Here is a 15,759-nt window from a genome sequence, read left to right as displayed (position 1 = left end):
CCGCCTGCCTCCTCTGTCCGGGGTGGGGGGAGAAATGGGAATGGGGGACGACACAGGACCCTCGGGGGGGGGGGGGTGGGTGTGGGGGTCAGGGGCCAAGGGGAAACTTCTTGTTGCTGCCCCGTCATTGCGGTGGTGGAGGGAGGGGACGGTCCCGGCGCGGGGGGCGGGGAGGGCTCTGCTTAGTGGCCGTGGGGGGCCCTCACGCTATCTCCGGACTACAGTTCCCGGCGTGCTCCGCGCCCGTCGCCACTCACTTCGCAAGACGGGAAGCGGCGATTGGCCGGTAACTGGAGCCAATCGGCGGGCTGCTTGTTTGGTTGGATCCGGCTCGGTCTTGAGGGAAGGAGGCAAGATGGTTCTGGAGAGCACCATGGTGTGGTGAGCGGGCAGGGGCAGGGGCCGGGGCCGGGGCCGGACCGCAGCGGGGGCTCCTCTCCCTCCGCGCCCCTCTCCCCCCGCGCTGGAGCCCGCCCCGAGTCCCCGGGGCCGCCGTGGGTTTCCCTGAGTCATCCCGGGCGGCGGCGGCAGGGCCAGGCCAGGCCTGGGCCGGGGCGGGGGGGAGGCAGGACCTGAGGGGGCTGGGGGTGGGTTGTGGGGTAGGGAGAGGTTTGGTGGAGGAGGAACTGTGTGGGGAGGCAAAGTGGGGGGGGGGGGGGCTGGGGAGACAATTGGGGTACGGGGAGGCATTTGAGGGGGAGGACAGGGCACGGGGTGGAGGGGGGGGGGGGATGGGTTTAAGTTGGGGTGGGGTCGAGGTGGTGGTGAAGGTTTTGGATGCTGGAGGGAGAGGTTGGGTGAAGCGAGGAGCTAGGTGAGGCTGGGGGCTGTCAGGGAAAGTGTGTGGGGGGTAAATGGGACAGGCTGGGGTGAGGAGGGGTCTGTTGGTGGGAAAAGCTCCTGGCTGAGCGGAGGCATGGGGGTCAGGAGGCAAGAGTAGGGTGAAGGGCCTATTGTAGGTGCTAACTGGCAGGGGGAGGCTGACAAAGGGGATGAGGTAAAGAGCTGCGACGGGGCTCTGGTGTGATGCAGTGCCAGGCGATGCTGTGATGACAAACTTGGGTCACCTCCCAGCGGAGGAGAGCCGGGGCACAGACCTGAACTGTGTAGCCCCAGCCCTGCCAGGGCGCTGGGCGGGCATACCTGCGGCCTGAGGAGGGTTGGCCACTTGGGCTCGGGGTCTTATCTGGCACCTCTGGGTGTGGTTGGGGTGTGGTGGGTCAGTGCTCGGGCAGTCCTGTGTGAAGCAGCCATCCTCTCTGTTATTGTTGCTCAGCATCGGTGTTGAGGTAAGAGGGTTTTGTCCCTGGGTGCTGAACGCAGCCGGGGCTGAAAGTAGATGTGAACTTTGTTGTGTCTTTGTTATCGCAGCAGCTACGGTCCTGTTGTTTTTTGGTTTTGGTGTTTAAGAAGGCCATGATAGAGAAAACTAGTGAAATTTGTCTCAGTTCTGTTGTTTCCTTGGCTCTCTGCGTGGTCCCGCAGCTGTTTGGTTAAAGATATTGCCATAGCTTGACTCGCTGACTGTATATTGAAGTCCTTGATGTTTTCTCTGGGTAACTCTTTGCTTACTCATGTTTAAGGGTATTAAAACACATCACTGCTCCTTGTGTTGCCCTGGAGAGCGGGAGGAATTCACTGTTACTCTGTGAATAGTAAGCTGCAGTTCAGATGGCCTCGGCCAGGTCACTTTGTGTCTTTGTGCCTGAGGTTCGGTTCAGCCACTGCTGCCTCCTTGCTCCCCAGCTTGTGACCAGGTATTTGGTGTGGGCCGGAGGAGAGGTGGCCGAGCACGAGCCCAAGCACTGTCAGGGAAATGGTCATAGGTGGGTTTTTTTCAGAAGAAACCTTTCTCCTGGTGTTAAAACTAAGACATTCTGGGAGTACTTCTCAGGGAGGTATTAATTTGGGGCCAAAATAAACTCTCAGGTTCTTATTTAACTAGTCCTCCTTCCTGGGGTCAATTTCCTGAAGGCTGGCAGAAGAGAAGGGCTTTTTCTGCCTGCTCTGTGCTATATTTAATAGCTGACGGAGTGGAGGGTAGGGATTTAATTACAGCGATGTTGTGATGTGGCTGCTGCCATTAGACGCTGTGAGGCACTGTTGCCCATGTGGTTTGTGGAAGCCCTAACACCCACTGTAGGTGTAGAATGTTGAAGCCGGGCTGTGGGGCTCAGGGGCTCGGCTCATCACCGTGTCACTTTGAGGAGGGCACCGCGCCGGCAGAGCAGAGCTGTAATTGGAAAGCGCCCGCTGTCCCTGCCCTGGGAGAGCTGCTTTGTGTCCTGATGAAAACCCCATGGCGGCAATGAGCACAGAGCTTTGTAGTTTACCATGGAGTGGTGTCTCTTGACTTTTTTTTGTTGTGGAGGCGGAAGAAGGCATCAGGGAGACGTGAGTCTGAGGTTGTGTCTGGCTGCGGTCACTTCTCACTCTTCAGCGAGGAGTGGGAGCTTCCAGCTCTGGGCCAGCATTTGTCCTGTGACCCAAAGGTCAGATCTGCTCTGAAAACTCGGGGAAACACAGAGACGACTTGTCTCTCTGCCCTGGGAAACATCTATGTCCTGCTGCATGTCCCCAGCTGTGTGACCTTAGGTGTGCTGTCCTGAAAAGTATGTTTTGGGGATAAACTTCAACTTTCACAAGCTGACACCCTCCTCTCTGTTCCAGCGTTGACAACAGCGAGTACATGAGGAATGGAGACTTCTTACCCACTCGCCTGCAAGCCCAACAAGATGCTGTCAACATTGTGTGCCACTCGAAAACCCGCAGTAACCCTGAGAACAACGTGGGGCTCATCACCTTAGCCAAGTACGCCCCAAGGGGGAACTGGGCTCAGGGTGATGCTGAGGAGCAGCTGGGGGGACCCATGAGAGAGTGTGGGGGCAAGGGACAGGGGAAGTGTTGCAAAATGGGGCAGCAATAGCACAGTCCAAAAAACAAGCCAGTTCTTCCGGGAGGACTGGTACAAGAAAACCTGGTTCCTCGCTGGTCTCTAGCTTGTTGGGCTCACTCCTGCAACGCCAGGATATGTTATGGAGGCTTTTCTCTTTCAGGAGCTCTCTGCTAGGTCCATCCTTTTGTGGCCTTGTGTCCGAAAGGGTGGCAAGTAAGGGCTGAGCTGTCACTGCAGCTCATCAGAGTCATTCCTCCATTTTCCTGAAGTCTGCAGGATTTCAGTGCCTCTGTGAGCTCTCTCTTAGCCAGAGTCGATTAAAATTGGCTAGTGGGGTCAAGGTTGCTGGGGCAGGGGACAGACACACGCACACGCCTTCACGCAGACACATTCTTTGTTTTTTTTGTTTTTTTGGTGTGGTTTTTTTTTGTTTGTTTGTTTTTTTTTTTTTTTTTTTTTTTTTAGGAAACCAGGCTAAAAGTCTTGCTCCCTGTGTGCACTGACCCACCAGAGCCCAGTGCTGGCAGGCTCTTGGAGCAGACACCAGCTGCAGGCTTAGTGCAGGGAGGGCTTTTCTTACCCCTGTAGCAAATAAAGGGTTTCGCAAAGAAATTCTCAAAGAAGAGGTCGCTAACATAAGTGTATTTGTGTTGCAGTAACTGTGAAGTGTTGACCACGCTCACTCCAGACACGGGCCGGATCCTTTCAAAGCTGCACACGGTGCAACCCAAAGGGAAAATTACCTTTTGCACAGGGATCAGAGTTGCTCATGTAAGTGGCCTTGTTGGTTCCTCACGAGTGAGTCTGCGCCATTCTCTGTAATTCCTTTTGCCTTAGCGTGTCTCTTAAATTACCTGTCCTGTTGATGGCTCGGATACAGGAAATCTTGTTCTCTCCCTGCCTCTACAGCTGAGCAATGCTGAGCAAATAACTTCAGTTTTGCCTTGGTCTCCCTGTCTGCAAAATGCAGCTGAAACCTCCTTTATAAAACCCAATATAAAAGTTCAGAAGTTTAATAGTCTGGGCCTGGTTTGCTTCAGAGGAACCTGGCAGCTGCTTTGCAGGAGTCCAGCCGAGCTGCACAGCCCTTCCCACCCTGAGGAGAGCAGGCCCCAGCTGAAGAGTGTCCCCCAGGATATGGCCACCCTTTTGTCCTGTTTCCTTGCTCTGTCCCACACTGTCTCTGTGCCAACAAACTGCTCCCAGCTGAGTCATAACTGCCAGCGAAGGGGAGGCCCTTGAGACATGCCTGCTTATGGGCAGCTTGGTGAAACTTGCTACTGAAAAATCCCTCCTGGCATTTAGCCTAAATTTTCTTGCGTAACAGGAAAAGTATCAGGGGTGACTGCTGGCCACCCCTTTTTCCTCAGAATTGCTCCTCAAGTACAATATGACTTCTGTCTTGCAGCTGGCTTTAAAACATCGCCAAGGCAAGAACCACAAGATGCGAATCATCGCCTTCGTTGGGAGCCCTGTAGAAGATAACGAGAAAGATGTGAGTAATGGCCAGTCAGAGGAAAATATGTTGGGTCAGCTCCACGCTCTACCTTGAACCATATATTGGGTTTATTGTGTTCCCTGCCCCGTACTGAAAGTAAGGCTTTACACCCCTGCGAGGAGGCTGCTTTACAGAGCCTCTTGAGCAGAGCGGTTCTCAGCTGGGAGGAGAGGGAGGGAGAGGGAAGGCTGGATCCCTGGGCACAGCCAGGCCTGAGCCAAGGGCAGAGAGAGGGAGCTTGTGCCATGTCCTGCACTTCCTGGCTTGTGGCTGTCACCCAGACCACTTTGGGCTTTTTGTCTGAGGAGCTGCGGGAGGGAATCTGTGTCCCTGAGCAGAAACAATGCTCTCAGCCTTCGGAAGATGCTGTTCTGTTGGCACTTAAAATAACGCAAATGCAGTTAATCCAGATGTTGGGTCTCTTTGAAAGAACAGGTCAGAAATGTGAGGAGATGCTGCCTGTCCCAGGGTCTTGCCATCCCCATCGGTGGGGACGGTTACTTGCTTTGGCAGGAACAGCCCCCTTGCTTGTGCCACCTTGCAGCACCTCGGGCACCGTGCGGTAGCTCCTGTCCTGTCTAGGGAGGTGAAATACCTCAAACGCTTTCCTGCTGGGAGGGCTTGAAACTGGGAAGCTGATTTTGGGCTTTGCGCCTCCAGGATTGAATCCTAGTGCTGTTGTCTGGTCTCTCATAAGCTGAGTGTGGGTAAGAGCTGAAATCCAAGCTAATGCTGCCGTGTCTCCTCCTTGCAGCTGGTGAAACTGGCAAAGCGCCTTAAGAAGGAGAAAGTCAACGTTGATATCATCAATTTTGGAGAAGAGGTGAGACTTCTGCCATGTTTCTGGCATAAGATCCAAGCCAGGATTTTGTATCCTTTCCAGCCTGGAGCCCTTACTCAGGCATGTGAGGATAGAAACAGTTCCCTGAGCCTCGGTCTCTTCAGCAGCTGCCCCAGTAAAAATGCTAATGTGGAGAGTAACGTTTCCCTCTGGGAAGACACCTCTCCCATTTCACTGCAGGTGTCGTTAAATGCTTTCCGTCCTGATGGAGATAGCGGAGCTCTTGGCTCCCTCATAGTGCGGAGAGACGCGGGGTGTACGGAGCAGCCAGCCGTCCCTCTCACAGAGCCGAGGAGGGAGCCGGGCGAAGCTCTAGTCCCAGCCTTTCTCTTTGGCCCTAGGAAGCCAACACGGACAAGCTGACTGCCTTCATTAACACCTTAAACGGCAAGGATGGCACCGGCTCCCACCTGGTGACAGTGCCGCCTGGGCCGAGCCTGGCCGATGCCCTCATCAGCTCCCCCATCCTGGCTGGGGAGGGAGGTGCCATGCTGGGCCTTGGCGCCAGCGACTTCGAGTTTGGCGTGGACCCCAGCGCGGACCCGGAGCTGGCTCTGGTGAGCAATGGGGAGGTGGAGGGCGGCTGCGGGCACCGAGCTTGGTCCTTCTGAGCTGTGCCCCACTCAGCTCCCTGTCTGTCCCCATATCCACAGGCTCTGCGTGTCTCCATGGAGGAGCAGAGGCAGCGGCAAGAGGAAGAGGCCAGGAGGGCTGCGGCTGCCTCTGCGGCCGAGGCTGGGATTGCGGCCACTGGCGGGGATGGTAAGGAGCTGGGCAGGGAATAAAGCAGGCAGGGACAGGCAGGATGTTCCCTAGGGAGGGTGTCTGGCCAGTGTGCGGGCTCCTGTGGCAGCGTTCATTGCTGTGAGGCTGCCCAATGCTGCGGGAAGCGTCTCTTCATGGCTGGGCCCTTCCGCGCAGCATGGCAGTTCCCAGAGCCGCCAGGGTGCAAGGCAAGAGGTGGTTTCTTGCCCGGAATGTTGGAGGGAGGCAGTTTAACTGCAGTGTGCTGGGGGGGCTACCTTTGCTTCCGCTGAACCTCCCAAACGGAGGTGGACCAGCTTCTGTCCTGAACGCCATGGGGAGCAGCTCCGCCCTGGTCCCCTTCCCCAGTGAGGCTGTGTGTGCAAGAGGAGCTGGGGATCACGTGTGGCACCCTTGCTGGTTTCTGAGCCTGGCTTTTGTCTGTGCAGATTCAGATGATGCTCTGCTGAAGATGACGATAACTCAGCAGGAGTTTGGCCGGGCCGGGCTGCCTGACCTCAGCAGCATGACGGAGGAGGAGCAGATCGCCTACGCCATGCAGATGTCACTGCAGGGAGCGGGTGAGTGTCTGGTGCTGGCTCTCGGCCTGTTCCCAAAGGGAAAGCCGAGGAGGTGGCCCCTCTGCCTCTGGAACTGGAACTGCCAGCCCCTATGTGCCCCAAAGTGGGGCTTTGTCACATGGGCAGGGTCCAGATCTCTCTGAACACTTGCGGAGTGGGTGCATGGGTCGCTCCCGTGAGCCGTGGGGAGGCCGTGGGTGCGTAAATCCTCTGTCCTCAGCCGTCCTTCTCCTCCGACAGAGTTTGCCCAGGCGGAGGCAGCAGAAGTGGACAGCAGCACAGCCATGGATACCTCCGAACCTGTTAAGGTGAGGGTTTGGCCTCCTGGGAGGGGATCTGGTCCTATCCCTGTTCCCTCTCCGTCTGGGAGGAAGACAGGGACCCAGCCTGTCCCCACCTCCTCTCCCTCTTCCCGCAGGAGGAAGACGATTACGACGTGATGCAGGACCCCGAGTTTTTGCAGAGCGTGTTGGAGAACCTGCCAGGCGTGGACCCCAACAACGAGGCCATCCGCAACGCCATGGGCTCCCTGGCCTCGCAGGCCTCCAAGGAGAGCAAGGACAAAAAGGAGGAGGAGAAGAAATGAGGGGCGCCAGGGCGGAGTTCGCTGCCACTGGCCCTGGGGGTGAGTTGGCCGCCTGCCCGCGGGGCCAGGGCTGGTGCCGGTTCAGAGCAGCGCCTGGTGGGGCAGGGGGCGGGTGGGTTCAGCTGGAAAGGGGCAATAAAGGCTTTCCACGGGCGTCTCTGTCCTGGCACCTCCGTGGGGGTGAGCTCTTGGGGGGACAGCTGGGCCCCCGCTTTCTCCTGTACTGGGGGAACTGGGCCCGGCCCTGGGAATCTCCTGCAGTGGGTGGGGGGGACCGGGCACCAGGACTCCTGTGTACTGGGAGAACTGGGCCCTGGCGCTTTCCTGTACTGGGGGGGCAGACCCTGGGCCCTGACAGTCCCCAATACTGGGGGGACTGGGCCGCACTCTCCCCTGCACTGGGGTAACTGGCCCCGCGGTGTCTCCCCTCTGCTCCCCCTGCACACGTGTCTGGGGCGGGGCCAGAGAGCCCAAGCCCTGCCCCCTGCACCACCTCCCAGCGTACCCTGCTGCTGCCCGCTGGATATTTACGGTGAGGCCGGAGGGGGTGGGCCTTGGTGGTTGATGGGCATTGGAGTCAGCCAATCAGCGAGGGGTGGCCCTGCATGGATGTTGTCAGTTCATGGGGGCCGGGGACGTGGCCAATGGGGTAGGAAAGCGAGCTGGGGAGGGCGGGATTTCGTGTTGAGTGGCGGCCAGGCGGCTCAATGGGTGGCGTGGCTTTGTTATGGCGGACTGGTGGGCGGGCTAGCCAATGGGGGAGCAGAGCGGTAGGGGCGTGCCTGAGTGACAGGGCTCTTCACCAACGGGGCTGAGCGTTGTGCATCACGTGCCAGACGGAGGTGTGCGGGGCAGGCACGCAGCCCCCTCCCTGAGTGACAGCGTTGCCAGCAAATGGGAGAAGATGGTTGAAGCACCTTTGAGAGCTTCTGACCAATGGGACTGGTGGGGGGGCGGGCCTTCGTGTTGAGGGACAGGCTTCTCGCTCCATAGGAAAACAACGCCCTGATGGACATTCCCTTTGGCCAATAGCTGCGAGAACCCCTGCTTGAAGGACAGCCTCGTTTGATCAATGGAAAGAGGGAGGAGGCGGGCTGGCTTGATGAACAAAGCTTCCAGCCAATAAGCAGCGGGGCTGCCCCGTGGGCGAGCCAAGGGCCAACCACCAATAGGAAGAGAGGTTGCTGGGTGGGCGGGGACCATGCTTTGAATGGCACTCCCGCCCCCCAATGAGCACACCCCACGGGAGGCGGGCTCTAGCCTCGGCGTATCGTCCCCTCCACCAACGGCGAGCCCGAACAGCCCCGACGGCCCGAGAGCGACAGCGGCGCTGGCCAATCGGAATGCGCGCAGTGGCGAGTGGCGGGCAGCACGGCCAATAGCGCGGCGCGGGGAGGGGTGGGGGGGGCGGGAGCGCTGCGCGCGAGCGGCCGGCGGCGGAGGGCGGGGGGCGCGAGCCAAGCAGGAAGTGGCTGAGGAGAAGCGGCCGCCGCGGAGGGGCCTGGGCGGGAGTCGGCCGCCCCCCGCCCGCAGCAGCAGGTACCGCCGCCGCGGGACCCCCGGGCCTCACACGGCCCAGGGGGGTGCTGGGGCGGGTGTGGGGGGCTCGGGGGCCCCGGGGCCTGGCGGGGGGGCCCCGGCCTGGCGGGGGCCATGAGACCCGGGGGGAGGTGCCGGTCCTGCCCCTCTCCCCCTTCGGGACGGGGGAGAGTAGGAGCCGCCCCCCCCGTCCCCGGTCGGGATGTGGGGCGGCAGTAACGGCCTGCCCCTCCCGTTCGTGCCTTGGGGTGGGGTCATGGTCATCCCCTTAGTCCTGCGGGGTTCGTGGTGGGGGTGACGGTCACACTCTCTCCTGCCGGGCTCTGGGGGGGAGGTACCGCTTAGCCCCACCGTCCCCGTGAGATTTGGGGGTGGGGGGTGGCAACTTAACGGCCATCCTGTCATTCCCCTCTGGAACTGGGGGAGGGGGGAGCGTTACAGTCATTGCCTTTGGGAATTTGGGGTGGGGGAACGGTCGTGTTCCCCTGCGTCTGCTGGGAGGGCTGAGCGCATCCCTTCCCCGGGCCTGAGGGTTTGGGGGGGGGGGGGGGGGGGGGGGAAGGTGGAGCCGGGTCATGTTCCCCTCCCTCCCCAGCAGTGGAGAGGCTGATAGTGCCCGCCTGCATCTCTTGAGGAGAGCTGGGCTTGTTCTTTTCTCCCTGACATCACTGGGAATAGGGGGAGGCTCTGGTCATGCTCCAGTCATGCTTCCCTGTAGTTAGGGGCAAGATGAGACCTCCCATAGTTCCTTTGCAGCTGGGGGGGCTTGGGGGGGGGGGGGGCTGTTCATATGCCCCCACAGCTCCTGGGAGGGCTGGTCGCAGCTCCCTCTCTCCAGCTCTGGTGTTTGGGACTGTTGTCATTCCCTTCCAGAGCTCCTGGGACTGAGCTCCTTCCTCCTCCCTGACCTGGGGGGTGCTGAGGAGAGGGGGGCAGCCTTCCCCCTCCAGCACAGGGCTCAGAGAGGGGCTGGCAGGGGTCCCCCCAATTCTTCAGCTGTAACATCTCTTGCAAAAAAGGTGGTGTCTTGTTTTGGGGCCCCAGTTCCTGGGGGGATTTTCTTGTTTCTCCAGTTTTTGAGGAGTGGTCGTGTGAATAAGAAGCTGGTCAGGCTTTGGGCTGTCTAGATCCTCTCTGGTTTCTCTAGGTACCGTTGTCTCAAATGATGGCGTTTGAGGACGGGGCATGTCGGTCTCTTATCACACCCCAGTCTCCTGGGAAGAACAGTGCTGCGGCTGCCAAATGGTTTAGGGTTTTGGGAGGAGGGAGTCTTGCTATTACACCGGTTTTGGTGGGGGAAGAGAATACAGGAGGTGTGGAGAGGATCCTGTTGCAGCCTTGGTAACACAGTCTGACCGTTTTTGGGTCCTGTAACAGCTGTGTGCCTCCTTGGGGATGGTTGGGAGGAATCAGGAAGCTTTCTAGAAGGGCCCGGTGTGGTTCCAGATGCAGGAGAAGGCTTGTCGAGAGGTGGGCACCATCCTGAATCGGGGTCCGGGTCCAGCCTGACTTTCTGCAGGGAAGAAACTGGGAATAGCAAAGACTAACAGCAGGTTCTTGCTGTCACTTCTCGAGGTGGCCAGTGAGGTTTGGGCGATGCTGACCTGCTTTGGGACTGCGGGCAGTGAGGTGGCCCTGGGCCGGGGGTGTTTTCTGAAGTCCTGGGGTGGAGGAGGAGGCCAAGGGGCAGGGAGTCGACCTTCTGTAGGGAAGTCGAGTGTTTCAGTGGGGCTATTTCTTGTGGGTCTCAGCCGCTTCCTTAAGAGCCTCTTCGTTTTTTGTTTGTGAGAGGGAGAGCAGGTTGGTAGCAAGAACGTGTTGTTTTCTTTCAAATCTGGCTTCTTTTCTCTCTTCTCCTCCCGTTTCTCAGTCTCAGCCCCTGTAAAGTCCCTTAATTCCTCGCTGCTGGTGTCTGCGTGTAATGGGCAGCCCTTGGGGGCTGTGATTATCTTCCCACAATTAGTTTAATTCAAAGACACTTCCCCTAGAAGGTGAGCAAGGGAAGTTCGATAGCCTCTATGCTTAGGTTTTAAGCAGTGCATTAGGAATTCAGCCTTGTTTGTGGAAACAGCTGCCTCAAAGGATGTATTTTTAGTGTGTCTGAGGCGGAAAAAAACCGTGTCACCCCACATGTGGCCCTTGCTGGCATTAGCAGAGGTGGGAGGACTGCCGGAGGTGCTTCCCAAAGACTTTCTTCCCCTGAGTCTTCCTCGTCAGGAGCAACAGGAGGATTGGCGAGCTCTGCCAGTGCTTTTACTCCTGGTGTTAATCCTGCAGCCTGGGCTGTACGAGGAGGCCCCGATTCCCTGTAGGGACCACTCTGAACCAGTGGGACTGTGCAGAAATGCAAGGCTTGGGTTGTTGGAGAGGTGGTGCCAGTGTGGAGGTAGCTCAGGATCTCCTGTGGTGTCCAGGAGTACCAACAGCACCCGAAGCTCTCATTATCTTGCAGGAATCACGTTTGTCTCTAGTTTTCTGGGTTTATTCCACCCCAGTTAGGTTCTCCTGGGTCTAATCCCTCCTCCTGCTAATGTGTGATTGCCCCCCACAAGATATTTTCTAGGGCTTTAATTTATTTGTACCATCAAGTACGTAAGCACACATCTGGGTACTATAGAAATAATAATGCACTAATAGCAAGTGAGCACAGTTATGGCGCAGGGCTGTGGTAGTGTGCAACGGGAGCAAGGGAACTCTGTGTTCCCTTCCTTTTGGCATCCTACGTGGCAGATTTTCTATTTATACCGCTAGAATAAACGGGGTGCCTGGCTGAGTTTAGAAACTTTACATCATAAAACCCAGTGTGATGAAATAGTACGAAACCTGCCGGGATGGAGGTAACTGCTCATCACGACGTGGAGACATGGGTGAGGGCAGCGTCGTTAGGCTGAATGCCTGGGGAGATCCTGGTCATTCTTCCATGAAATGTCTGCCCGGAACTACCAAGCCCTTGTCTGTGTACACCAGTGTGGATCCTGGTCATACTGGTAAATCTGAAAACAAAAACCTTCTCGCGTTGACATTGAGGCTGCTTTATGCTGATCATAGCTACAAAAACGCTTGCCAGTATTTAAAAACTTAATTTTTCAGGCCAGCCAAATTGTCGGGGTTTTTGGATCTCGTCCACCCCTTGTTTGTTTTGATATCTCCAGAAGTTAGCAGATGGTAGAGACTTAATTCTGTTAAACGTATGGGAATTTAATCCCAAATCAGCCTCCAGTCAGGATGTGTTGTCTCTGCATGGCAGCTGTGCTCTGTGCCGGGATGGGAGCTTGGGACCGGGACGGGGCTACCAGGCCCCTCTCCGTGGATTTGCACCTGATTGTGGGGATGGGGAGACTGGGAAGAACTGAGTTTCCTGCTCTGTTCCCTGATGAAGCATCTTTTTTGCTTAAATTCAATGAAATCTGAGAGCTAGCTATTCATATCCTGGCAGGGGGAATCTGTGTGTTTGCTGTGTGTTGGTGAGAGACCGTCTCCTCTCCCTCTCCCTTCGCAGCTGGTTTTAGATTCGCCTCTTGCTTTTAAAGACTCACTTGCTGTCGCAAAATCTATTGAAGGATAAAACTGATGTTTCAGTGGTGATACCTGCAGGTTCTGGGTCTGACACCAGCCCTTTCTTTTTATTTTGCCCTAAATGTTATTCTCTCCTGTTTTTCTTCCCCCCCCCCCGACACGTTGGAGGGAGATCTGGGGTGGTTTTGTTCTTGCCATGTGTGATCCGAACAGTGGGGAGGGATCCCCAAGAAGCCACCTTAGATGAACAGAGCAAGCATGCAAAACAAAAGGAGCACGTTTTTTAATTACAGCAATCATAAATCATAAAAAAAAAAAAAAAGAGGGTTCAAACTTCGTGACCAGCATCTTCAGACTGAAAGTGGCAAGAAGGTTGTTTCCTTCCCCGTGTGTGAGCTGGGCCCATCTCCCTCAGCTCTGTGGCGGTGAGGAGCTCCAACCTCTGCCCAGAGCGTTTGGAGACGATGCTTGAAACGGTGGGGCAGCCCGGGCTGACGGATGCCGCTCCCTTGTCCGGGAAGGTTGGCGTGCTGCAAAGAATAACATGTGGGGTTTTTTTTGTTTGTTTTTTTTTTGTTTTTTTTTTGTTTTTCTGGGGATGTCTGTACAGGACTAAAACCAAGAGCTACCTACGCCCATTTTCCAGCAAGTAATTCAGCCTCCATACTTCAAGCCTTCTTGAAATCAGTGGGCAGACTGCAGCTGGGGATGCTGTGAGGGGGAGTTTTTTGATGGGGAGAAAATACATTTTCTTCCTTATTAAATTTTAAAGCGGGGATGATTTGGGTGCATGAGATAGGAGGCAGCGTTTAAAAAGGAGGGGAAAATACCACTGCTGGGCACAGATCTTTGTCCCTCGGCCTCCCCGGCAGAACGGGGCTGGGTTGCGCTGGATGCTCTGGGAACACAGGCGCCTTGTTCGTAGCTGGCGAGCCCTTTTGCATAGATACAGCTTATATCATTTATTTATAGAAATAGATATATGCTGCCTGACCGAATTAAGTCATGCTAACACAAAAAAACTCCATGTTTTTTTGCAGTTGCTGGCCTTGTTTATTGGTCTGGAGTAGGATTTTCCTGCTCTGTGCTCCCCCTCCCACGGTTTTTACCCCATGCCAAGCGAGTTCTGCCAGCAAAACCTCTAGGTGTGGCTGGGCTGGGTCTGGGCACAAGGACGGCCTCAGCTCCAGGTTTGGAGGCTGGGATTTGCCACGGCGTTTGCATCATCACGGCTAGTTCTGTGGGGGGATAATTTCTCCTTGTTGATACGGTCAGGGGCATCCGAGTGAGGCATGTTTGCATTGCCGTGCTGGCGGATGGGCCTGGAGTGCTTTGCCACACCGGCTTACCCACTTGGTGCAACTCCCGTGCAAACGCCGGGCCTTGCGCCGTCATCGGCTCTCTGCCTGCTCGCTCTCCCGTAGGAAATGGAGCCAGGAAGGGGTTTTCAGGCGGTGCTCCTCCTCCTCGAGCTGAACTGAAACAGTGCTGGCTGGCTTGTGCAGGCACGCAGCTCACCAGCCGGTTCAGCCAAGGCGTTTGCAGTCCTTGGTTTTGGGTTTTTTCTGCAAAGGGGAATGGCTGCTGCAGTGAGCTGCAGTAATAAGCATGGACGTGCTTATTTCAGAGCAAGGATGAGAAGGGCCTGCCCTTTCCCCTCGGGAAGGGATCCCACTGTTGCTGCACTCCTGGCCGGTGGAGACAGCTTTGCCACACCATGCGGGAGAATCGCAGGCAATGGGATTGCTGTGGCCCTTCAGAAAACCACTCCCAGCGCCCTGCATTTCTCCTCAGCTCCTTCTTGACCTGTGGAAACATCCAGCTCGCTCGGCTCCTGTGCAAGGTCCGGTGGTGGTTGGGCGTACAGGGAGGAAGGGAGAGCGGGCCCTGGCAAAGCAGCTGCGGCGGGGAGATGCCCAGACCCAGCTGGGAGATGCCCAGACCCGGCTCTGGGCTGGACGTGTGACCTGTTTAGATGTTAATGCAGAGGGACGGCTGAGTGGAGCACAATGGAGCACAAAACATGCGCATAATGGCTGAAGTTTTAATCCCCTGCTGCCGCCTGGAGCAGGGAAAACAATGCCGAGGGTTTCAAATGGCCCATCGAGCGCCCTGGCAGAGTATTATTTTCTACCTGGTACCCCCAGAGAGCCTTTTCATGTGCTAGAAGCAAAGAAAAAAGGAAAGGAGGAAGGACAGACAGACAGATGGAGCCCTTTCCAAGGCATGTCAGCAGCAGGGCACAGGCTCTGCTTGGGGCAAGGCAGCATGCCTCCCTGAGAGGCAGTAGATTTCATTGGGAAAAATTAATAATTAAACTCTTGGAGCACCTTAAAGGGACCGTTCTCTCCCTGTCTGTCAGTGAGCCGATAGCCAGGCTTGGCAAGAGCTGCCGAGCATCCCATCGTGCCACCTTTTCTCCTTGTGTGTTATCCGGGCTGTGCTGCAAAAGCCTCTGGATGTGGGATGAACCAGACCTGTTTGGGTTTCTGGCCACACCGCTCTCCAAGAGCATGCCGGTTATCCACTGGCTGTTGCGGCAGCGCAGGTTCAGTGGCCGAGATCATGGCTGGAGAGAGGGGACCTGCTGCAGTGGACCCTGCTGAAACCATCTAAGCAGGACAGCTTGGGCCTCAGAAGGGCGTGATCGGAGAGGAACAGAGCAGCGTGGAGAGGTACCCTGCTTAGAGCTCAGTGAAAACAGGAACAGGCTGTGAGGAGAAGAGTATCTCAGAGCAGACCCAGTGCGAGGGTGTGCTTTATTCCAGCAGAAGCTGAATTTGTGTGGCTGGAGGTGTTGGAGTGAATGGATTGGAAGCGAATAGCCAGCGTGTTGGCTGTGAGCATCGGCTGTCCAAGCTGAGCCCATGCTCACGTTTGGAGGCCGCAATACCTGCCTGGCTTCTTCCCTCAACACCGGTACTGCTGGGCCATTCTTTCCCACCTTGTTAACAGCTGCTGGGAATACATATCCAGGTGTGCTGGGATCGATTGAAATCAAATCCGGATTGACTCACGCTACCCCTTTTGTCCCCTTGGCCTTGAGATGGGACATGGCAGGAAGCATGGCCGTGGGGTGCTCCGTATAGACCAGTCCTCGTGGGACAGGTTATCAGATCATAGTCTGCAGGAGCTGCTTCGGCAGTAGCGTTTGCTGTTGTTGTGGGTATGCAAGCACGTTTGCGTTCAATAAATGACAAAAAAAAGCGCCTGAAGTGCTGGAGCAAACTCTGTTGGGATCATGTCATCATTGTCTCTTTTCTTTTCCTCAAATCCTGCAGCCACAGCTGCTTTTAGGTCCAGCCTTTGTGGCTGGAAACACACAGGGATGCTGCGAAAGCCGCTCTGGGTGTCCCAAAACAGTCCAACACCAAAGCCTCCATGGGGGCTGTGCCTGCCAGGGGCATGTCCGTTGCTTGAAGCACATGGTGCGTGTGCCTTGAAAGCAGATAAACCCTGCCCTCCCGACATGGCCAAGTGTTATTTGCTGCTTAACATGGGGGGGGGAAATGAAATCCCAGGGAGGGGGTGGCCGTCACGCACCGAGTACAAGGGTGT

The 15,759-nt window shown here is 56.6% G+C and overlaps 2 protein-coding genes across 5 annotated transcripts in view; both read left to right on the top strand.

Moving 5' to 3' along the window:
* Positions 1 to 253: 253 nt before the first annotated feature.
* PSMD4 (proteasome 26S subunit ubiquitin receptor, non-ATPase 4) lies at positions 254 to 7,299 on the top strand. Of its 4 annotated transcripts, none has more exons than XM_030024553.1 (10): positions 254 to 381; positions 2,671 to 2,811; positions 3,553 to 3,667; positions 4,305 to 4,391; positions 5,149 to 5,217; positions 5,577 to 5,792; positions 5,889 to 5,997; positions 6,429 to 6,560; positions 6,801 to 6,868; positions 6,979 to 7,299. In XM_030024553.1, exons 1-10 carry the CDS (start codon positions 356 to 358, stop codon positions 7,144 to 7,146), a joined length of 1,131 nt encoding a protein of 376 aa, XP_029880413.1. In that variant the 5' UTR covers positions 254 to 355; the 3' UTR covers positions 7,147 to 7,299. The 4 variants fall into 4 exon arrangements, with proteins under 4 accessions (XP_029880413.1, XP_029880415.1, XP_040982234.1 ...); XM_030024555.2 differs by lacking the exon at positions 254 to 381 and adding an exon at positions 442 to 561; XM_041126300.1 differs by lacking the exon at positions 254 to 381 and adding an exon at positions 876 to 1,289.
* A 1,263-nt stretch (positions 7,300 to 8,562) lies between these two features.
* ZNF687 (zinc finger protein 687) overlaps positions 8,563 to 15,759 on the top strand; it is a 30,855-nt gene continuing 23,658 nt past the window's right edge. Inside the window, exon 1 of the mRNA XM_030024473.2 lies at positions 8,563 to 8,685. The gene's annotated coding sequence lies outside the window, so the exon portion shown is untranslated. The remainder of the gene's footprint in view (positions 8,686 to 15,759) is intronic.

Source organism: Aquila chrysaetos, chromosome 9, assembly GCF_900496995.4.
Source record: "Aquila chrysaetos chrysaetos chromosome 9, bAquChr1.4, whole genome shotgun sequence".
Lineage (NCBI taxonomy): Eukaryota > Metazoa > Chordata > Aves > Accipitriformes > Accipitridae > Aquila > Aquila chrysaetos.
Note: the sequence above shows the minus strand (reverse complement) of the source record. Positions and strands in the feature narration are given on the sequence as shown.